This window comes from Pseudophryne corroboree, unplaced genomic scaffold (assembly GCF_028390025.1).
Source record: "Pseudophryne corroboree isolate aPseCor3 unplaced genomic scaffold, aPseCor3.hap2 scaffold_662, whole genome shotgun sequence".
In the NCBI taxonomy this organism is placed as follows: Eukaryota; Metazoa; Chordata; class Amphibia; order Anura; family Myobatrachidae; genus Pseudophryne; species Pseudophryne corroboree.
In genome coordinates, this window is record NW_026970249.1 from 220,569 (window position 1) to 244,489 (window position 23,921).

General features: G+C 46.2%; 1 protein-coding gene across 1 annotated transcript in view; it reads left to right on the plus strand.

Annotated features, from left to right (window-relative positions):
• The window catches only part of LOC135036846 (monocarboxylate transporter 13-like), a 249,947-nt gene that overhangs the window by 197,945 nt on the left and 28,081 nt on the right, over positions 1-23,921 (plus strand). The window contains 1 exon segment of the mRNA XM_063954486.1: positions 8,232-8,435. Coding sequence (XP_063810556.1) covers positions 8,237-8,435 — 199 coding nt within the window. The 5' untranslated portion in view covers positions 8,232-8,236.

Sequence of the window (23,921 nt, forward strand, 5' to 3'; positions counted from 1 at the left end):
TACCTCTGTAGGAACAGTTGGAGCAGCCCCCTATACCTCTGTAGGAGCAGTTGGAGCAGCCCCCTATACCTCTGTAGGAACAGTTGGAGCAGCCCCCTATACCTCTGTAGGAACAGTTGGAGCAGCCCCCTATACCTCTGTAGGAACAGTTGCAGCAGCCCCCTATACCTCTGTAGGAACAGTTGCAGCAGCCCCCTATACCTCTGTAGGAACAGTTGGAGCAGCCCCCTATACCTCTGTAGGAACAGTTGGAGCAGCCCCCTATACCTCTGTAGGAGCAGTTGGAGCAGCCCCCTATACCTCTGTAGGAACAGTTGGAGCAGCCCCCTATACCTCTGTAGGAACAGTTGGAGCAGCCCCCTATACCTCTGTAGGAACAGTTGGAGCAGCCCCCTATACCTCTGTAGGAACAGTTGGAGCAGCCCCCTATACCTCTGTAGGAACAGTTGGAGCAGCCCCCTATACCTCTGTAGGAACAGTTGGAGCAGCCCCCTATACCTCTGTAGGAACAGTTGCAGCAGCCCCCTATACCTCTGTAGGAACAGTTGGAGCAGCCCCCTATACCTCTGTAGGAACAGTTGGAGCAGCCCCCTATACCTCTGTAGGAACAGTTGGAGCAGCCCCCTATACATCTGTAGGAACAGTTGGAGCAGCCCCCTATACCTCTGTAGGAACAGTTGGAGCAGCCCCCTATACCTCTGTAGGAACAGTTGGAGCATCTCCCTATACCTCTGTAGGAACAGTTGGAGCAGCCCCCTATACCTCTGTAGGAACAGTTGGAGCAGCCCCCTATACCTCTGTAGGAACAGTTGGAGCAGCCCCCTATACCTCTGTAGGAACAGTTGGAGCAGCCCCCTATACCTCTGTAGGAACAGTTGGAGCAGCCCCCTATACCTCTGTAGGAACAGTTGGAGCAGCCCCCTATACATCTGTAGGAACAGTTGGAGCAGCTCCCTATACCTCTGTAGGAACAGTTGGAGCAGCCCCCTATACCTCTGTAGGAACAGTTGGAGCAGCCCCCTATACCTCTGTAGGAACAGTTGGAGCAGCCCCCTATTCCTCGGTAGGAACAGTTGGAGCAGCCCCTATACCTCTGTAGGAACAGTTGGAGCAGCCCCCTATACCTCTGTAGGAACAGTTGGAGCAGCCCCCTATACCTCTGTAGGAACAGTTGGAGCAGCCCCCTATACCTCTGTAGGAACAGTTGGAGCAGCCCCCTATACCTCTGTAGGAACAGTTGGAGCAGCCCCCTATACATCTGTAGGAACAGTTGGAGCAGCTCCCTATACCTCTGTAGGAACAGTTGGAGCAGCCCCCTATACCTCTGTAGGAACAGTTGGAGCAGCCCCCTATACCTCTGTAGGAACAGTTGGAGCAGCCCCCTATACCTCTGTAGGAACAGTTGGAGCAGCCCCCTATACCTCGGTAGGAACAGTTGGAGCAGCCCCCTATACCTCGGTAGGAACAGTTGGAGCAGCCCCCTATACCTCTGTAGGAACAGTTGGAGCAGCCCCCTATACCTCTGTAGGAACAGTTGGAGCAGCCCCCTATACCTCTGTAGGAACAGTTGGAGCAGCCCCCTATACCTCGGTAGGAACAGTTGGAGCAGCCCCCTATACCTCTGTAGGAACAGTTGGAGCAGCCCCCTATACCTCTGTAGGAACAGTTGGAGCAGCCCCCTATACCTCTGTAGGAACAGTTGGAGCAGCCCCCTATACCTCTGTAGGAACAGTTGGAGCAGCCCCCTATACCTCTGTAGGAACAGTTGGAGCAGCCCCCTATACCTCTGTAGGAACAGTTGGAGCAGCTCCGTATACCTCTGTAGTAACAGTTGGAGCAGCTCCGTATACCTCTGTAGGAACAGTTGGAGCAGCCCCCTATACCTCTGTAGGAACAGTTGGAGCAGCCCCCTATACCTCTGTAGGAACAGTTGGAGCAGCCCCCTATACCTCTGTAGGAACAGTTGGAGCAGCTCCGTATACCTCTGTAGTAACAGTTGGAGCAGCCCCCTATACCTCTGTAGGAACAGTTGGAGCAGCCCCCTATACCTCTGTAGGAACAGTTGGAGCAGCCCCCTATACCTCTGTAGGAACAGTTGGAGCAGCCCCCTATACCTCTGTAGGAACAGTTGGAGCAGCTCCGTATACCTCTGTAGGAACAGTTGGAGCAGCCCCCTATACCTCTGTAGGAACAGTTGGAGCAGCCCCCTATACCTCTGTAGGAGCAGTTGGAGCAGCCCCCTATACCTCTGTAGGAACAGTTGGAGCAGCCCCCTATACCTCTGTAGGAACAGTTGGAGCAGCCCCCTATACCTCTGTAGGAACAGTTGCAGCAGCCCCCTATACCTCTGTAGGAACAGTTGGAGCAGCCATATACCTCTGTAGGAGCAGTTGGAGCAGCCCCCTATACCTCTGTAGGAACAGTTGGAGCAGCCCCCTATACCTCTGTAGGAACAGTTGCAGCAGCCCCCTATACCTCTGTAGGAACAGTTGGAGCAGCCCCCTATACCTCTGTAGGAACAGTTGGAGCAGCCCCCTATACCTCTGTAGGAACAGTTGGAGCAGCCCCCTATACCTCTGTAGGAACAGTTGGAGCAGCTCCGTATACCTCTGTAGGAACAGTTGCAGCAGCCCCCTATACCTCTGTAGGAACAGTTGGAGCAGCTCCGTATACCTCTGTAGGAACAGTTGCAGCAGCCCCCTATACCTCTGTAGGAACAGTTGGAGCAGCTCCGTATACCTCTGTAGGAACAGTTGGAGCAGCTCCGTATACCTCTGTAGGAACAGTTGGAGCAGCCCCCTATACCACTGTAGGAACAGTTGGAGCAGCCCCCTATACCTCTGTAGGAACAGTTGGAGCAGCTCCGTATACCTCTGTAGGAACAGTTGGAGCAGCCCCCTATACCTCTGTAGGAACAGTTGGAGCAGCCCCCTATACCTCTGTAGGAGCAGTTGGAGCAGCCCCCTATACCTCTGTAGGAACAGTTGGAGCAGCCCCCTATACCTCTGTAGGAACAGTTGGAGCAGCCCCCTATACCTCTGTAGGAACAGTTGGAGCAGCCCCCTATACCTCTGTAGGAACAGTTGGAGCAGCCCCCTATACCTCTGTAGGAGCAGTTGGAGCAGCCCCCTATACCTCTGTAGGAACAGTTGGAGCAGCCCCCTATACCTCTGTAGGAACAGTTGGAGCAGCCCCCTATACCTCTGTAGGAACAGTTGCAGCAGCCCCCTATACCTCTGTAGGAACAGTTGCAGCAGCCCCCTATACCTCTGTAGGAACAGTTGGAGCAGCCCCCTATACCTCTGTAGGAACAGTTGGAGCAGCCCCCTATACATCTGTAGGAACAGTTGGAGCAGCCCCCTATACCTCTGTAGGAACAGTTGGAGCATCTCCCTATACCTCTGTAGGAACAGTTGGAGCAGCCCCCTATACCTCTGTAGGAACAGTTGGAGCAGCCCCCTATACCTCTGTAGGAACAGTTGGAGCAGCCCCCTATACATCTGTAGGAACAGTTGGAGCAGCCCCCTATACCTCTGTAGGAACAGTTGGAGCATCTCCCTATACCTCTGTAGGAATAGTTGGAGCAGCCCCCTATACCTCTGTAGGAACAGTTGGAGCAGCCCCCTATACCTCTGTAGGAACAGTTGGAGCAGCCCCCTATACATCTGTAGGAACAGTTGGAGCAGCCCCCTATACCTCTGTAGGAACAGTTGGAGCATCTCCCTATACCTCTGTAGGAACAGTTGGAGCAGCCCCCTATACCTCTGTAGGAACAGTTGGAGCAGCTCCGTATACCTCTGTAGTAACAGTTGGAGCAGCTCCGTATACCTCTGTAGGAACAGTTGGAGCAGCTCCGTATACCTCTGTAGGAACAGTTGGAGCAGCCCCCTATACATCTGTAGGAACAGTTGGAGCAGCCCCCTATACCTCTGTAGGAACAGTTGGAGCATCTCCCTATACCTCTGTAGGAACAGTTGGAGCAGCCCCCTATACCTCTGTAGGAACAGTTGGAGCAGCCCCCTATACCTCTGTAGGAACAGTTGGAGCAGCCCCCTATACATCTGTAGGAACAGTTGGAGCAGCTCCCTATACCTCTGTAGGAACAGTTGGAGCAGCCCCCTATACCTCTGTAGGAACAGTTGGAGCAGCCCCCTATACCTCTGTAGGAACAGTTGGAGCAGCCCCCTATACCTCTGTAGGAACAGTTGGAGCAGCCCCCTATACCTCTGTAGGAACAGTTGGAGCAGCACCCTATACCTCTGTAGGAACAGTTGGAGCAGCCCCCTATACCTCTGTAGGAACAGTTGGAGCAGCCCCCTATACCTCTGTAGGAACAGTTGGAGCAGCCCCCTATACCTCTGTAGGAACAGTTGGAGCAGCTCCGTATACCTCTGTAGTAACAGTTGGAGCAGCTCCGTATACCTCTGTAGGAACAGTTGGAGCAGCTCCGTATACCTCTGTAGGAACAGTTGGAGCAGCTCTGTATACACTTATTCCTCCCTTTTCAGTCAGTGACTGAACAAGGATGATCCAGACTGTAGGTTGTCGTAGCGTGTTGCTTAACCGGCGGTGGGGATCCTGGCTGCTAGAATGCCGGCAAGGGGGGGGGGGGGGGGGGGGGGTGTTGGCCCAATGAAACCCCTTGCAGGCTCGGTAGCTCACTGCGCTCGCCATAGGTTCTATTCCCACTCTGGGGTTTCGTGGACACCCATGAGTGGTAGTAGCTCTGGGCCATTTGCCGGCATCGTTATGCTGAGTGCCGGGACTGTAACCGCATCCCGTCACTACAGACACTGTGATGTCACTGGCTGCGTCTCTGGTCTGCTAATAAAAGCCGTTACTTTAATGGCGTTTACTACCAGGCTTACTGGTGTGCGAGGGCTGGGACACCACCTTGTGTGTCTCCACCTGCAGCCGTTATATCCACCATCAGGACGTGTAACCTGCCGCACGCTGGGTGTAGGACGTGTAACCTGCCGCACGCTGGGTGTAGGACGTGTAACCTGCCGCACGCTGGGTGTAGGACGTGTAACCTGCCGCACGCTGGGTGTAGGACGTGTAACCTGCCGCACGCTGGGTGTAGGACGTGTAACCTGCCGCACGCTGGGTGTAGGACGTGTAACCTGCCGCACGCTAGGTGTAGGACGTGTAACCTGCCGCACGCTAGGTGTAGGACGTGTAACCTGCCGCACGCTAGGTGTAGGACGTGTAACCTGCCGCACGCTAGGTGTAGGACGTGTAACCTGCACACGCTGGGTGTAGGACGTGTAACCTGACGCACGCTGGGTGTAGGACGTGTAACCTGCCGCACGCTGGGTGTAGGACGTGTAACCTGCCGCACGCTGGGTGTAGGACGTGTAACCTGCCGCACGCTGGGTGTAGGACGTGTAACCTGCCGCACGCTGGGTGTAGGACGTGTAACCTGCCGCACGCTGGGTGTAGGACGTGTAACCTGCCGCACGCTGGGTGTAGGACGTGTAACCTGCCGCACGCTGGGTGTAGGACGTGTAACCTGCCGCACGCTAGGTGTAGGACGTGTAACCTGCACACGCTGGGTGTAGGACGTGTAACCTGCCGCACGCTGGGTGTAGGACGTGTAACCTGCCGCACGCTAGGTGTAGGACGTGTAACCTGCCGCACGCTAGGTGTAGGACGTGTAACCTGCCGCACGCTAGGTGTAGGACGTGTAACCTGCCGCACGCTAGGTGTAGGACGTGTAACCTGCACACGCTGGGTGTAGGACGTGTAACCTGACGCACGCTGGGTGTAGGACGTGTAACCTGCCGCACGCTGGGTGTAGGACGTGTAACCTGCCGCACGCTGGGTGTAGGACGTGTAACCTGCCGCACGCTAGGTGTAGGACGTGTAACCTGCCGCACGCTAGGTGTAGGACGTGTAACCTGCCGCACGCTAGGTGTAGGACGTGTAACCTGCCGCACGCTGGGTGTAGGACGTGTAACCTGCACACGCTGGGTGTAGGACGTGTAACCTGCCGCACGCTGGGTGTAGGACGTGTAACCTGCCGCACGCTGGGTGTAGGACGTGTAACCTGCCGCACGCTAGGTGTAGGACGTGTAACCTGCCGCACGCTGGGTGTAGGACGTGTAACCTGCCGCACGCTGGGTGTAGGACGTGTAACCTGCCGCACGCTGGGTGTAGGACGTGTAACCTGCCGCACGCTGGGTGTAGGACGTGTAACCTGCCGCACGCTGGGTGTAGGACGTGTAACCTGCCGCACGCTGGGTGTAGGACGTGTAACCTGCACACGCTGGGTGTAGGACGTGTAACCTGCCGCACGCTGGGTGTAGGACGTGTAACCTGCCGCACACTGGGTGTAGGACGTGTAACCTGCCGCACGCTGGGTGTAGGACGTGTAACCTGCCGCACGCTAGGTGTAGGACGTGTAACCTGCACACGCTAGGTGTAGGACGTGTAACCTGCCGCACGCTAGGTGTAGGACGTGTAACCTGCCGCACGCTAGGTGTAGGACGTGTAACCTGCCACGCGCTTGGTGTAGAACGTGTAACCTGCACACGCTAGGTGTAGGACGTGTAACCTGCCGCACGCTGGGTGTAGGACGTGTAACCTGCCGCACGCTAGGTGTAGGACGTGTAACCTGCCGCACGCTAGGTGTAGGACGTGTAACCTGCCGCACGCTAGGTGTAGGACGTGTAACCTGCCACGCGCTTGGTGTAGAACGTGTAACCTGCACACGCTAGGTGTAGGACGTGTAACCTGCCGCACGCTAGGTGTAGGACGTGTAACCTGCCACACGCTAGGTGTAGGACGTGTAACCTGCACACGCTAGGTGTAGGACGTGTAACCTGCCGCACGCTAGGTGTAGGACGTGTAACCTGCCGCACACTAGGTGTAGGATGTGTAACCTGCCGCACGCTAGGTGTAGGACGTGTAACCTGCACACGCTAGGTGTAGGACGTGTAACCTGCCGCACGCTAGGTGTAGGACGTGTAACCTGCCGCACGCTAGGTGTAGGACGTGTAACCTGCCGCACGCTAGGTGTAGGACGTGTAACCTGCACACGCTAGGTGTAGGACGTGTAACCTGCACACGTGGTGAGGACCTTTCCCATAAGCCCCTGGGTCCATGACCGTCCCTTCAGCTGCAGTGCTTGCTCTCTAGGCCCCAGCCTCAGTATCCCTGCGCTCACATTCCCCTGACTGTCACGTCTCCTCTTGTCCCGTCATTGCCAGCTGACTGTAATCAGACGTAGATTGCAGAATCCGCGGCTCTTCCCAGTGGTGCCCTATTCTCACTGACGTTTCCAGGGGATTAAGTCTGACTGCCCTGGCCCAGATAAATCCTGGTAAAGGCCAAGAAAAAGATGGCTCCATCTGTATACATTAATTCTCAAAAGACTATGGGCCGGTTTTGTCAGCATACATGTTATACAATATACATATTTCACACAAAGCAAAGAATCTAAGGATTTATTCTACTTCAGTAATGTATGCTGCAATGTAGCAAGAAAGATATAGACTGTAGGGATTGGTCCAGTTACCAGTGTTTCTAATAGTGTCAATTAGCGGAACAGTCACGTGACTAGGTATGCTTTCCTAATTACATCAGTGCTGCATTTTCTGCTCTGATAACAATAAGTCCTGTTTTTAGCAGATATGTTTAAAGCCTACAAATAACAGTGAATCGTCTATATTAATAATAATTAGGGTCCACAAAAATAATCTGGCCAGACGACGAGAAAAATCCACAATACTCTCGCCACTTCTTCCGTATTTCTCTGTTTAAAGATCTCCCTCCCCGGCTGCAGGGGCTAATCCATTAGGGGCAGACATCTCTGGAAGGTAAATATCGGATAGCAAGGTGATACAAGCACACAGATGGCGGTCCGTTCAGCCGGATGATAATCAGCAAATAGCCTGTGGTGTGTTCAGCCGGACAGTAGTCAGCTGCTATTGGGACACTGTACGCGTTTCTCCACCTCCGTATGGTGTCAGCGACTTCCTCAGAAAACATGTACATGTGATTTTTTTATTTTTCATAAATTTGCAAAAATCTCAAAAACACTTTTTTCATGTTGTCATTATGGGGTATTGTGTGTAGAATTTTGAGGACAACAATGTATTTATTACATTTTGGAATAAGGCTGTAACATAAAATGTGGAAAAAGTGAATACAGTGCAGTGAATACTTTCTGGATGCACTGTACAGAGATACAACAAACATGACTATGGTCCTCTCTCTCCCTCCTCTAGTCACAATGTCCACTACCTTTCCCCGGATCCAGGATGTGTGGGGAGCCGTGCTTCTCTTCTCCTGCTTCCTCCAGGCCGGCCTGGTGTTTGGGATTCTACGTTCCTTTGGGATTTTCTTTCCAGAATTTGTTGCATATTTTGGCTCGGCCGCTGGGAGTGTCTCTTGGGTGACGTCATGCGCGGTTGCTGTGCAGCAGCTGATGAGTAAGTGACCTGTTCTGTGCAGGGGAATAGAACGTACAAAATATCATTCCATCTCTCCCCCCCCCCCTCCCCGTGTCACTGCACTGCGCTCAAAGAGTTAATACGGTGATTAACTGTAATAGCCACCCCAATTATAATATTGTCATTGCTTTCTGTAGTATAGGGTGTTATTGTCGGTGATCTTTCAAGCAAGAAAACCCTGGGGTGTGTAGGTCGCAGGGTAAGTGGATTGTTTCCTCTCTCAACCCCTGTAGTGCAGGGTGGTATGTCTGGTGATCACGTGTGACACTAGGATGCCTCATAATTGAAAAGAGGGTTCTACCCTCTTTCAAATTGAGGATGCACATGGTGGTCTCTCATCCGTGGAAGGTCAGAGTGTATGGCCATTGGGGCACTTGTAGATAGGGTTGGGATAGAGTGTTAGGTCATTGGGGCAGTTGTAGATAGGGTTGGGTTAGAGTGCATGGCCATTGGGGCAGTTGTAGATAGGGTTGGGTTAGAGTGCATGGCAATTGGGGCAGTTGTAGATAGGGTTGGGTTAGAGTATTAGTCCATTGGGGCAGTTGTAGATAAGGTTGGGTTAGAGTGTTGGGCCACTGGGGCAGTTGTAAATAAGGTTGGGTTAGAGTGTTGGGCCATTGGGGCAGTTGTAAATAAGGTTGGGTTAGAGTGTTAGGCCATTGGGGCAATTGTAGATTAGGTTGGGTTAGAGTGTTAGTCCATTGGGGCAGTTGTGGATAAGGTTGGGTTAGAGTGCATGGCCATTGGGGCAATTGTAGATAAGGTTGGGTTAGAGTGCATGGCCATTGGGGCAGTTGTAGGTAAGGTTGGGTTAGAGTGTTGGGCCACTGGGGCAGTTGTATATAAGGTTGGGTTAGAGTGTTGGGCCACTGGGGCAGTTGTAGATAAGGTTGGGTTAGAGTGTTGGGCCATTGGAGCAGTTGTAGATAAGGTTGGGTTAGAGAGTTAGGCCTTTGGGCAGTTGTAAATAAGGTTGGGTTAGGGTGTTGGGCCATTGGGGCAGTTGTAGATAAGGTTGGGTTAGAGTGTTGGGCCATTGAGGCAGTTGTAGATAAGGTTGGGTTAAAGTGTTGGGCCATTGAGACAGTTGTAGATAAGGTTGGATTAGAGTGTTGTGCCAATGGGGCAGTTGTAGATAAGGTTGGGTTAGAGAGTTAGGTCTTTGGGCAGTTGTAAATAAGGTTGGGTTAGGGTGTTGGGCCAGTTGTAGATAAGGTTGGGTTAGAGTGTTTGGCCAATGGGGCAGTTGTAGATAAGGTTGGGTTAGAGTGTTGGGCCATTGAGACAGTTGTAGATAAGGTTGGGTTAGAGTGTTGGGCCAATGGGGCAGTTGTAGATAAGGTTGGGTTAGAGTGTTGGGCCATTGAGACAGTTGTAGATAAGGTTGGGTTAGAGTGTTGGGCCAATGGGGCAGTTGTAGATAAGGTTGGGTTAGAGTGTTGGGCCAATGGGGCAGTTGTAGATAAGGTTGGGTTAGAGTGTTGGGCCATTGGGACAGTTGTAGATAAGGTTGGGTTAGAGTGTTGGGCCAATGGGGCAGTTGTAGATAAGGTTGGGTTAGAGTGTTGGGCCAATGGGGCAGTTGTAGATAAGGTTGGGCTAGAGTGTTGGGCCAATGGGGCAGTTGTAGATAAGGTTGGGTTAGAGTGTTGGGCCATTGGGACAGTTGTAGATAAGGTTGGGTTAGAGTGTTGGGCCAATGGGGCAGTTGTAGATAAGGTTGGGTTAGAGTGTTGGGCCATTGAGACAGTTGTAGATAAGGTTGGGTTAGAGTGTTGGGCCATTGAGACAGTTGTAGATAAGGTTGGGTTAGAGTGTTGGGCCAATGGGGCAGTTGTAGATAAGGTTGGGTTAGAGTGTTGGGCCAATGGGGCAGTTGTAGATAAGGTTGGGTTAGAGTGTTGGGCCAATGGGGCAGTTGTAGATAAGGTTGGGTTAGAGTGTTGGGCCATTGAGACAGTTGTAGATAAGGTTGGGTTAGAGTGTTGGGCCATTGAGACAGTTGTAGATAAGGTTGGGTTAGAGTGTTGGGCCAATGGGGCAGTTGTAGATAAGGTTGGGTTAGAGTGTTGGGCCAATGGGGCAGTTGTAGATAAGGTTGGGTTAGAGTGTTGGGCCAATGGGGCAGTTGTAGATAAGGTTGGGTTAGAGTGTTGGGCCATTGGGACAGTTGTAGATAAGGTTGGGTTAGAGTGTTGGGCCAATGGGGCAGTTGTAGATAAGGTTGGGTTAGAGTGTTGGGCCATTGAGACAGTTGTAGATAAGGTTGGGTTAGAGTGTTGGGCCAATGGGGCAGTTGTAGATAAGGTTGGGTTAGAGTGTTGGGCCAATGGGGCAGTTGTAGATAAGGTTGGGTTAGAGTGTTGGGCCATTGAGACAGTTGTAGATAAGGTTGGGTTAGAGTGTTGGGCCATTGAGACAGTTGTAGATAAGGTTGGGTTAGAGTGTTGGGCCATTGGGACAGTTGTAGATAAGGTTGGTTTAGAGTGCAGGGCCATTGGGACAGTTGTAGATAAAGTTATGTTAGAGTATTGTGCCACTGGGGCAGTTGTAGATAAGGTTGGGTTAGAGTGTTGGGCCATTGGGGCAGTTGTAGATAAGGTTGGGTTAGAGTGTTGGGCCATTGGGGCAGTTGTAGATAAGGTTGGGTTAGAGTGTTGGGCCATTGAGACAGTTGTAGATAAGGTTGGGTTAGAGTGTTGGGCCAATGGGGCAGTTGTAGATAAGGTTGGGTTAGAGTGTTGGGCCAATGGGACAGTTGTAGATAAGGTTGGGTTAGAGTGTTGGGCCATTGAGACAGTTGTAGATAAGGTTGGGTTAGAGTGTTGGGCCAATGGGGCAGTTGTAGATAAGGTTGGGTTAGAGTGTTGGGCCAATGGGGCAGTTGTAGATAAGGTTGGGTTAGAGTGTTGGGCCATTGGGACAGTTGTAGATAAGGTTGGGTTAGAGTGTTGGGCCAATGGGGCAGTTGTAGATAAGGTTGGGATAGAGTGTTGGGCCATTGAGACAGTTGTAGATAAGGTTGGGTTAGAGTGTTGGGCCAATGGGGCAGTTGTAGATAAGGTTGGGTTAGAGTGTTGGGCCATTGAGACAGTTGTAGATAAGGTTGGGTTAGAGTGTTGGGCCATTGAGACAGTTGTAGATAAGGTTGGGTTAGAGTGTTGGGCCATTGGGACAGTTGTAGATAAGGTTGGGTTAGAGTGCAGGGCCATTGGGACAGTTGTAGATAAAGTTATGTTAGAGTATTGTGCCACTGGGGCAGTTGTAGATAAGGTTGGGTTAGAGTGTTGGGCAATTGGGGCAGTGTAGATAGAAAAAACATGGAACACAGACAGCGCTATCAGACTAACTTTTAAAAGATTTTATTTATCTAAAATCATAAATTTAGCATTTCCTTTCTATACCTCTATATTTACACAGCAATTAGTGCATACCCCTCTCAGACTTTGATACTATGGCCCTCATTCCGAGTTGTTCGCTCGCAAGCGGATTTTAGCAGATTTGCACACGCTAAGCCGCCGCCTACTGGGAGTGAATCTTAGCATCTTAAAATTGCGAACGATGTATTCGCAATATTGCGATTACACACCTCGTAGCAGTTTCTGAGTAGCTCCAGACTTACTCGGCATCTGCGATCATTTCAGTGCTTGTCGTTCCTGGTTTGACGTCACAAACACACCCAGCGTTCGCCCAGACACTCCTCCGTTTCTCTGGCCACTCCTGCGTTTTTTCCGGAAACGGTAGCGTTTTTTCCCACACGCCCATAAAACGGCCTGTTTCCGCCCAGTAACACCCATTTCCTGTCAATCACATTACGATCGCCAGAACGATGAAAAAGCCGTGAGTAAAATTACTAAGTGCATAGCAAATTTACTTGGCGCAGTCGCAGTGCGGACATTGCGCATGCGCATTAAGCGGAAAATCGCTGCGATGCGAAGATTTTTACCGAGCGAACAACTCGGAATGAGGGCCTATATACAGCAGTCTAACATGGACACAGTTGGAACAGAAACATTTGTCTCAGTTTAGTGACACAATATAACTCAGTTCAGCTTTATACTTTGTATCCATATTAGCAAAAGCTTTCAGATGTTGTTTTATCAAAGATATTAGCAAACTATAGCGACAGGGTCTCTTTGTCCAAAGATATTCAGCATAAAGTCCATATGACTTTCATAGACCTTTAGGTGTAATGTTTCTGCCGCAATATTTGTTAGTTGGTTAATTTGCAAGATCTTAAAGCAATTATTAGAGAGCAGGTTATCTCGTGCATACAGCGGTTACTTAAACATGGCCATGTTAATGCATTTTACCACAGTCTCTTCCTGGATTAAATTCCTTTTCCACTCCCAGCTCTGGTGCTATAACCTTTTCAGCAAGCCTTATCCGGAGATCAGATGGAGGTTCTCCCATCTAGATGCAGTTAATTGTGGTAGTAGTATACCAGCAAGAGGTATTGCGGATCAGCTTTCAGTGTTTAAAAGACGCGTTTCCCCGCCTGTACATTCGTGTTCAGCGGCTTCCTCAGTCAGATGTTTGAACTCACCGCTCAGCTCTCTTTTATCACCGTTTTTTGCCGTGTCCACGTGCGCACATCTCCTGCGCTCCAAGCCTCACTTTCATTTACAGCCGGATCACGGCTGTCAGCAATCTCTATTGGCATCATTCTGTTCTATAGTAATTAGTATCATTTACAGCCGGATCGCGGCTGCCTGTGACATCATTATGTTCATTGGTGATTCTTTAAGGCTCTCACAGCGGCACATCTTCTTATCAACTCCCTTTATACAGGAATTAAAGCGGACTTTACTCCATAGCTCTGAAATCTTTATATATTTATCAGAACTGTAAATTCTCATCATTAAGAGTTAATATATTATCATAGCTCTAATATTATATACCTATCAATAAAACAGAGCAGAAGATCTAGAGTTCAATCATTAAAAATTAAACAGACACATTTAGAATATCTGAGCTTATAGTAATATACCTAAATATTTTACCCTATTTTAATACATTACATAGAACATTACTCATATTTTCCTGTCCTCTCTTAGTATTACAGGAACATCTTTAGTCAGAATACATATAGGGGTATATGCAATTGCGGTTGAATTCCGGCTTTTGGATTCAACACTATTCAACAGTCGAATCCCGGCCGCCGGGACCCGAATTCGACATATTCAATCAAAAACGGATTCGACAGTCCCGCTGTCGAAAAACGGACCAATTGACGATAGTGTGCGTCCTGGATTCGACTTCATGGATGGCACAAAAGTGTTCCAAAAACCAGAAAAAAATTGCGTGGGGTCCCTCCTCCTAAGCATAACCAGCCTCGGCTCTTTGAGCCGGTCCTGGTTGTAAAAATACGGGGGGGGGGGGGGAATTACAGGGGAACCCCCGTATTTTAACAACCAGCACCGGGCTCTGCGTCCGGTCCTGGTGCCAAAAATACATCTTTTGTCCCCCGTATTTTTGGCACCAGGACCAGACGCAGAGCCCGGTGCTGGTTGTTAAAATACGGGGGATCCCCTGTCATTTTTCCCCCCTATATTTTTACAACCAGGACCGGCTCAATGAGCCCGAGGCTGGTTATGCTTAGGAGGGGGGACCCCACGCATTTTTTTTTCAGGAATTTTAACACTTTCACGCCCTTTCCCACTGAAAAACATGCACTGATCTCTCCATATTATTTTAGTAATTTAAAAAAATATATATTCTTTACAAAAATATATTAAATAATACTTGTGCCTCCTAAATAGACAAACCAAGTAGATAATCCCTTCTAATATAAATAGATATGCTATTAAGAAAAAATAAGTAAAGGCGCACAGATATATAGAATAACTGACTGCTGTTTTGATACAAATTGGTAATTTATTGCTAATAAGATATAAAATCTTAAAATACACACAATAAAACAAAATTAATACATTTACCATAAGACCAACAAACAATAATTTTGTTAATACCGCATGATGTTAATGACTCCACACAGACTGATGATTTGATTAGTAAATTACTCCTTCAAGAATTCACTTAACCACATGCACCTATCTAAAAAAGTGGTAGTTCTCCTTCAGCAAATAGGATCAGATTCCATGCACATATAAGCAGAATTAGGATGATTTTTTAGTCCCAAGCAAAGGCTGTTAGTTGTGCAGAAATTGAATCACAAAGAAGAGAGCTTAATTGCATGCACCTATGTAGTTAGGAAATAACAGAATAGTTCTCCTTCAGCTGAATTGATTTAATTTCATGCGCACATATGAACACAACATTGGCTCAAAAACCAGCTGAGTACCGATTTTATATTGAAATGATCACAGAATTTAAGGTATGCATACACCACTTAGAGGAAAGGTGTTGTTGGTTGTGAAGATGTTTTTAATACTTCACCCATGTGTGAGTCTCAGGAGCGCTCCTATAGTATAAAGAACCCGTACGTCCTCCTATTGATTCCTCCGGCCTGGTTCCCAGTGGCCGGGGTCCTGATGTCTGATGCAGGGGATGGAGGGGTTGTAGCTGTGTCCACGGGATCCTGTGTAACCACGGCAGCTGTGTGAGGGTGGAAACGCCAGTACGTGTCGCGTGCCGCGACTTCCGGTTTCGGGCTTCCGGATTTGCGTTCCACTTGCGGTTCACTTGAAAATGAGTCACTGACGCGTTTCTCCGCCCACAAAGATGGCGGTTTCATCAGAGGATGATAGGCTCATTATCATGGTCTCTTTTTATCCCCTCCAAGGGCTCCCAATTGGATAATTCATATTAACTCTTCATCTCCCTTGGTTTAGGGTACATTCCTATTCTGTTCTATCGGCATTATTTTATAACACAGCAAATAGTTAATAGATGAATCATTAGCTCGTTAATATGTCCTTGCTAACATTTAAAAAGTACAAAGCAATTATATTATATATTATTATTGAGGTGCCTGTCAACTAGTTAATTCAGAATAAAAGAATATATATTTTATAATCCAACAGTCATTAGATACTGGATAAACAAATATATACATGTGTGTACATGCATATAGAAGCATACACACACATATATACACAAGACAATACATAGATCTGAGAAAATTTCTCTTGTATATATTGATAACAATTAATACTTGTTTGGCAGATTTTTTATATATAGGTATATATATATGGCAATTAAAAAATAATAAATAAATAATAAAACTAAATAAATAAACACAGATGTTTATAGATCGGACAGGTCAGGATATATAGATAAATAGATAAATGTTTAGAGAAAAAACAGGCATATATCCAATTATCCTATAGGAAGAGACAGAGATCGTATGTAGAGAAAAGAGTTTAAATTCAATATTCAATATTTAATCTTTGATATTCAACATTAAACATTCGATAATTAGTAGGGAGAAGGAAACAGAGGAAGATAAGTGAATAGCATCCCTTCGGTTTTCCTTTTCATAAAGGGACAATATTAATATATTTAGTACCCAATAAATGCTTATTATTTTTATTTTTATTATTTTTATTGTTATTATTATTATTATTTTTATTTTTATTATTATTATACGTAAAGAGACATTAGAATTCTTATATGTTATTTAATTCAATACTCTCGTTGAGCCCTAAGGGTTCCAGTGTCTTTAGTCGGAATATCCAATAAACTTCCCTTCTGCATAGCAGCTTAAACCTATCCCCCCCCCCTCTTTCAGTCATTCTGGCTTGTTCTATTACACATACGGTAATGTTCTTTAATTCCCCTTGTTGACAATGGTTCGTGTGTCTAGAAACACTGTGTAAAACACTTTTCTTCAGGATGTTACGTCTATGCTCCAAAAAACGTATTTTAAATTTTCTGATGGTGCGACCAACATATTGTCGACCGCACCCACAAGTAAGTAGATACACAACATAAGAAGATTCACAATTAGTGAAGTTTTCTATAAGATGTATTTCTCCTGTAATAGTTGACTTATAACTGGTTACTTTCCTAGCTCTAACATAGTTACAGGTAAGACACTTATTTTTAGCACATTTGAAGAAGCCCTTTGGTCTTTCTAATCTCCAATCTTTAATACCCATACTTCTTTCTATCTTATGATTCTCTTGTTTGGGTTTCCTCTTCCCAAACATACTAGGAGCTAATTTTGATTGCAAAGTGTCCGACTTCCTATAAACTACTTTCAAATTAGTGTCAGATCCTACATTTAGTATAGTGTCTGCTTTTAATATAGTTGAGTTCTGATTGATAATTCTCCTTATATCCGCAGCATGAGTATTATATTGTGTCACAAAAACCAGAGTATCCCTAATAGAGTCTTCTTTTTCTCTTTCTCCCTCACTTTTACTAATGATTTCGTTAATATTTTTATTTATATTTAGATTTTTATTGTTACTATATTTATTTTTATTTTTTACAAGTAATGCACATCTATCTTTCTTATTGGTATCCTCTAGCGCATTCTTCAGGATATGGGAAGGATAACCTTGGTCCTCAAAAGCTTCATATACTAATTTAACCTGTTCTTGATAGGTATCTTGTCTAGAACAATTTCTTTTAATCCTATAGAATTGGCTTTTGGGGACATTGTCCCGCCAAGCACGCAAATGACTACTATCATACCTAAGAAAGTTATTTGAATCAACTGGCTTGAAGAAGGTCTTAGTTTCTATATTTTCTGCCCCAGACAGGAGTGCAACATCCCAAAAAGTTATAAAGTGAGGGTGTGCCGAGTGCGTGAATTTTAAACCAAAATTATTACAATTAAGGTGATTAACAAATCAAGGGGAATTAAAGAACATTACCGTATGTGTAATAGAACAAGTCAGAATGACTGAAAGAGGGGGGGATAGGTTTAATCTGCTATGCAGAAGGGAAGCTTATTGGATATTCTGACTAAAGACACTGGAACCCTTAGGGCTCAACGAGAGTATTGAATTAAATAACATATAAGAATTATAATGTCTCTTTACGTATAAAAATAATAATAATAATAACAATAAAAATAAAAATAATAAAAATAAAAAGTATTCATTAGGTACTAAATATATTAATATTGTCCCTTTATGAAAAGGAAAACTGAAGGGATGCTATTCACTTATCTTCCTCTGTTTCTTCCTCCCTACTAATTATCGAATGTCTAATATTGAATATCAAAGATTAAATATTGAATATTGAATTTAAACTCTTTTCTCTACATACGATCTCCGTCTCTTCCTATAGGATAATTGGATATATGCCTGTTTTTTCTCTAAACATTTATCTATTTATATATCCTGACCTGTCCGATCTATAAACATCTATGTTTATTTATTTGGTTTTATTATTTATTATATTTTAATTGCCATATATATATATATATATATATATATACCTATATATAAAAAATCTGCCAAACAAGTATTAATTGTTATCAATATATACATGAGAAATTTTCTCAGATCTATGTATTGTCTTGTGTATATATGTGTGTGTATGCTTCTATATGCATGTACACACATGTATATATTTGTTTATCCAGTATCTAATGACTGTTGGATTATAAAATAAATATTCTTTTATTCTGAATTAACTAGTTGACAGGCACCTCAATAATAATAATATATAATATAATTGCTTTGTACTTTTTTTTTTTTTTCAAAAATATTTTTTTATTGAGGTCAAAAAGATACATGTTAGCAAGGACATATTAACGAGCTAATGATTCATCTATTAACTATTTGCTGTGTTATAAAATAATGCCGATAGAATAGAATAGGAATGTACCCTAAACCAAGGGAGATGAAGAGTTAATATGAATTATCCAATTGGGAGCCCTTGGAGGGGATAAAAAGAGACCATGATAATGAGCCTATCATCCTCTGATGAAACCGCCATCTTTGTGGGCGGAGAAACGCGTCAGGTGACTCATTTTCAAGTGAACCGCAAGTGGAACGCAAATCCGGAAGCCCGAAACCGGAAGTCGCGGCACGCGACACGTACTGGCGTTTCCACCCTCCCACAGCTGCCGTGGTTACACAGGATCCCGTGGACACAGCTACAACCCCTCCATCCCCTGCATCAGACATCAGGACCCCGGCCACTGGGAACCAGGCCGGAGGAATCAATAGGAGGACGTACGGGTTCTTTATACTACAGGAGCGCTCCTGAGACTCACACATGGGTAAAGTATTAAAAACATCTTCACAACCAACAACACCTTTCCCCTAAGTGTGTATGCATACCTTAAATTCTGTGATCATTTCAATATAAAATCGGTACTCAGCTGGTTTTTGAGCCAATGTTGTGTTCATATGTGCGCATGAAATTAAATCAATTCAGCTGAAGGAGAACTATTCTGTTATTTCCTAACTACATAGGTGCATGCAATTAAGCTCTCTTCTTTGTGATTCAATTTCTGCACAACTAACAGCCTTTGCTTGGGACTAAAAAATCATCCTAATTCTGCTTATATGTGCATGGAATCTGATCCTATTTGCTGAAGGAGAACTACCACTTTTTTAGATAGGTGCATGTGGTTAAGTGAATTCTTGAAGGAGTAATTTACTAATCAAATCATCAGTCTGTGTGGAGTCATTAACATCATGCGGTATTAACAAAATTATTGTTTGTTGGTCTTATGGTAAATGTATTAATTTTGTTTTATTGTGTGTATTTTAAGATTTTATATCTTATTAGCAATAAATTACCAATTTGTATCAAAACAGCAGTCGGTTATTCTATATATCTGTGCGCCTTTACTTATTTTTTCTTGGTTGCATTTGCATGTTGGGTGGATCCCCAGGTCCACATTGGGAAGGCAGCCGATTATAGTTTGTTGATTAATAAGTACATATTAATCTAGCACCAGACACTTTGGTTTTGTTGTTTCAGATATGCTATTAGCAATAAAAAACATGTTTTTAAAAAAATGTATTAGATCACGACAGCAAAATGAGGCGGAATGAAATTGACGAAATGACTGTCAAAAAGTACTGTTGTCAAATCGACATTCTTCAATTGAATATACTTTTGTCGAAAAGCCGCATTTTTACCATTGCAGACATGTCGAATTTGACAAATGTCGAATTGCAAAAAGTCGAATCTGAAACTGCAGTTTTTTTGTCGAAAAGTACTGTATTGCATTGTCGAATCCAATTCCACAGGTTTTTTTTTGTCGAAAATGACCCGTTTTCGACATTTGCGGCAATTCGACCGCAATTGCATATACCCCATAATAAGGTACAGGCACCTATAGACTATTTTTTTTATTTTTTATATATATATGTATATATATACACACACACACATATTCAGTTCGGACAGTTTATATTATTGTAATATTCTTTTTTTCTTTTACTCTCTCTCTTATTCATCCCATATACTCTCATCAGAATACTAATCAATCTATCCAGTTCTCTTAATATTCAGTTCTCTTAATATTCCCTACACATATCTGTGGATGATAATATATACGTTATGGTAAGAACTTGCCGTAGATCACGGTATTTCTCCTATGTCCACAGGTTCCACAGGATAACATTGGGATATGATGGAGCGACAGCGGATTGGCACCAAACGATCACAGGCTTTCAGTCCTCCCAGGATGCAATGGGCTCGTCCATATATCCCCACCCACTGACTCAGGCAAATCAGTTGTATTCCAAAGCACTAGGCAGGAGCATCATGTAGAGCCCTAATCAGACAAGAAGAACACACATGCACACCCTTCCACGCAAGAGGGAAGAGCTTAGTGAGTATTAAGATTCTCAAATCAGGTGCGTCAGGGTGGGATCCCTGTGGAAACCTGTGGACATATGGTAAGAACTTACCGTTGATAACGGTATTTCTCCTAACGTATATGTCTCCGGCAGGGTCCACAGGTTATCCACAGGATAAAAATGGGATTTCCCAAAGCAATTTTTAGTGGTGGGTATGCTCCTGATTGGACAGGAGAACCTTTCGCTCGAATTCAGCATCATGAGAGGCAAAGGTATCCAAGGCATAATGTCTAATGAATGTGTTAATGGAAGACCATGTGGCTGCCTTACATATCTGTTCTGCTGAAGCACCATGTTGTGCTGCCCATGAAGGACCTACCTTACGTGTAGAGTGAGCAGAGACATTAGCCAGAGCAGGGAGATCAGCTCAAGAATATGCTTCTGAAATTGTCATTCGAAGCCATCTTGCTAGCGTCTGTTTAGTAGCAAGCCATCCCCTCTTGTGAAATCCGTAGAGAATGAAGAGAGAATCTGTCTTTCTGATGGCACTGATACAATCCACGTAGATCCTTAATGCACGGACTACATCCAGCGATGCATCTCCCGCAGAAAGTCCTGTTACCTGAAAAGCCGGGACTACAATTTCTTCGTTAAGGTGAAACTTAGAGACCACCTTCGGAAGATAACCAGACCTAGTTCTGAGAAGTGCTTTATCTGGTTATAAAATCAGAAAAGGAGATTTACATGACAGCGCTCCTAAATCTGATACTCTTCTAGCTGATGTCATAGTCAGTTAAAAGAGAACTTTAGCTGTTAACCATTTAAGATCCACTTTCTTAAGTGGTTGAAACGGAGCCCTCTGAAGGACTTTGAGAACCAGCCTTAAGTCCCAAGATGCTGTAGGAGGAACAAAAGGAGGTTGAATGCGCAGCATTCCCTGGAAAAAAGTACGCACATCCTGTAAAGTAGCAATTTTCTTTTGAAACCATACAGTCAATGCTGCAACTTGAATTCACAAGGAAGCCACCTTCAAACCCTTATCCATTCCTGCCTGAAGGAAATCTAAGATTCTGGATTTTGGATCCATACTTCTTTCACTGCACCACTGAATATAGGCTTGCCATATTCGGTGATAAATGCGAGCTGAGGAGGGTTTCCTTGCTCTGAGCATAGTTTGAATTACCTGTTGTGAAAAACCTCTTGATTCTAGGATACAGGTTTCAACAGCCACACCGTCAAAGACAGCCGATCCAGACGCTTGTGACAACAAGGACCCTGCATTAGTAGATCTGGACGTTGAGGGAGCAGAATTGGAGCATCCATCGACATCCTCTGCAGATCTATGTACCAATGCCTTCTGGGCCAAGCCGGAGCTATTAGAATCACGGCACCCTTTGCTTGCTTTATTTTCCTCACCACCTTGGGTAGCAGGGAGATTGGAGGAAATAGATATGTCAGATGAAAGTCCCATTTCACTGACAGGGCATCCAACAGGATCGCTCCGTCGGGGCCGACACCTGATTGGATGGATATGTGGAAGGTCTTAAACGACAATGTAAGCTCCTTACATAAAAGGTTTGATGACGCTGCAGCCTTGGGACAGCCGGGGTCTCAGCCCGCGCCTGCCCAGGAGACTCAGAAACCGTCAGGGGCTCATAAACGCCCTCTATCTCAGATGGTTGACACAGATGTCGACACGGAGTCCGACTCAAGTGTCGACGATGATGAGGCACATTTACAGTCTAAAATGACCAAGGCCATCCGATACATGATTATTGCAATGAAAGATGTATTACACATTTCTGAGAGTAACCCGGTTAATACCAAGAGGGTTTATATGTTTGGGGAGAAAAAGCAGCCAGTGACTTTTCCCCCATCTGATGAATTAAATGAATTGTGTAAAGAAGCGTGGAGTTCCCCTGATAAGAAACTAGTGATTTCTAAGAGGTTACTGATGGCGTACCCTTTCCCGCCAACGGACAGGTTACGTTGGGAAACATCCCCTAGGGTGGACAAGGCGCTAACACGCTTATCTAAAAAGGTGGCACTGCCGTCTCAGGATACGGCCGCCCTAAAGGAGCCTGCGGATAGAAAGCAGGAAGCTATCCTGAAGTCAGTGTATACACACTCTGGTACTCTACTGAGACCTGCTATTGCTTCAGCCTGGATGTGTAGTGCTGTAGCAGCGTGGACAGATTCCCTGTCAGACGACATTGATTCCCTCGACAGGGATACTGTTTTGCTAACCCTGGGCCATATAAAAGACGTCGTCTTATATATGTGGGATGCTCAGAGGGACATTTCCCTGCTGGGCTCTAGAATTAATGCTATGTCCATTTCTGCCAGGAGGGTCTTATGGACTCGGCAATGGACAGGAGATGCTGATTCTAAAAAACACATGGAGGTTTTGCCTTATAAGGGTGAGGAATTGTTTGGGGACGGTCTATCGGACCTCGTGTCCACAGCGACAGCTGGAAAGTCGACTTTCTTGCCTCAGGTTTCCTCACAGCCTAAGAAAGCACCGTATTATCAAATGCAGTCCTTTCGTTCTCAGAAAGGCAAGAGGGTCAGGGGCGCATCCTTTCTTGCCAGAGGCAGGGGTAGAGGTAAGAAGCTGCACCATGCAGCCAGTTCCCAGGAACAAAAGTCCTCCCCTGCTTCCACTAAGTCCACCGCATGACGTTGGGGCTCCACAGGCGGAGCCAGGTGCGGTGGGGGCGCGTCTCCGAAACTTCAGCAACCAGTGGGTTCGCTCACAGGTGGATCTCTGGGCTGTACAAATTGTATCTCAGGGATACAAGCTGGAATTCAAAGCGACTCCCCCCCGCCGTTACCTCAAATCAGCCTTGCCAGCTTCCCCCATGGAAAGGGAGGTAGTACTGGCGGCAATTCACAAGCTGTACCTCCAGCAAGTGATTATCAGGGTCCCCCTCCTTCAACAGGGAAGGGGTTACTATTCCACAATGTTTGTGGTACCGAAACCGGACGGTTCGGTGAGACCCATTCTGAATTTAAAATCCTTGAACACTTATATAAAGAAATTCAAGTTCAAAATGGAATCGCTCAGAGCGGTTATTGCAAGCCTGGAAGAGGGGGATTTTATGGTGTCGCTGGACATCAAGGATGCTTACCTACATGTCCCCATTTACCCACTTCACCAGGAGTACCTCAGGTTTGTGGTACAGGACTGTCATTACCAGTTCCAGACGTTGCCGTTTGGCCTGTCCACGGCACCGAGGATATTTACCAAGGTAATGGCCGAAATGATGATACTCCTTCGGAAGAAGGGAGTTATAGTTATCCCGTACTTGGACGATCTCCTCATAAAGGCGAGGTCCAGAGAGCAGTTGTTGATCAGCGTAGCACTCTTTCAGGAAGTGTTGCAACAGCACGGCTGGATTCTGAATGTTCCAAAGTCGCAGCTGATTCCTACGACGCGTCTGCTTTTCCTGGGCATGATTCTGGACACAGAACAGAAGAAGGTGTTTCTCCCGGTGGAGAAGGCCCAGGAATTAGCATCTCTGGTCAGGGACCTCCTGAAACCAAAACAGGTATCGGTGCATCACTGCACGCGAGTCCTGGGAAAGATGGTGGCTTCATACGAAGCCATTCCCTTTGGCAGGTTCCATGCAAGGATCTTTCAGTGGGATCTGTTGGACAAGTGGTCCGGATCGCATCTTCAGATGCATCGGCTGATCACCCTGTCCCCAAGGGCCAGGGTGTCTCTTCTGTGGTGGCTGCAGAGTGCTCACCTTCTCGAGGGCCGCAGGTTCGGCATACAGGA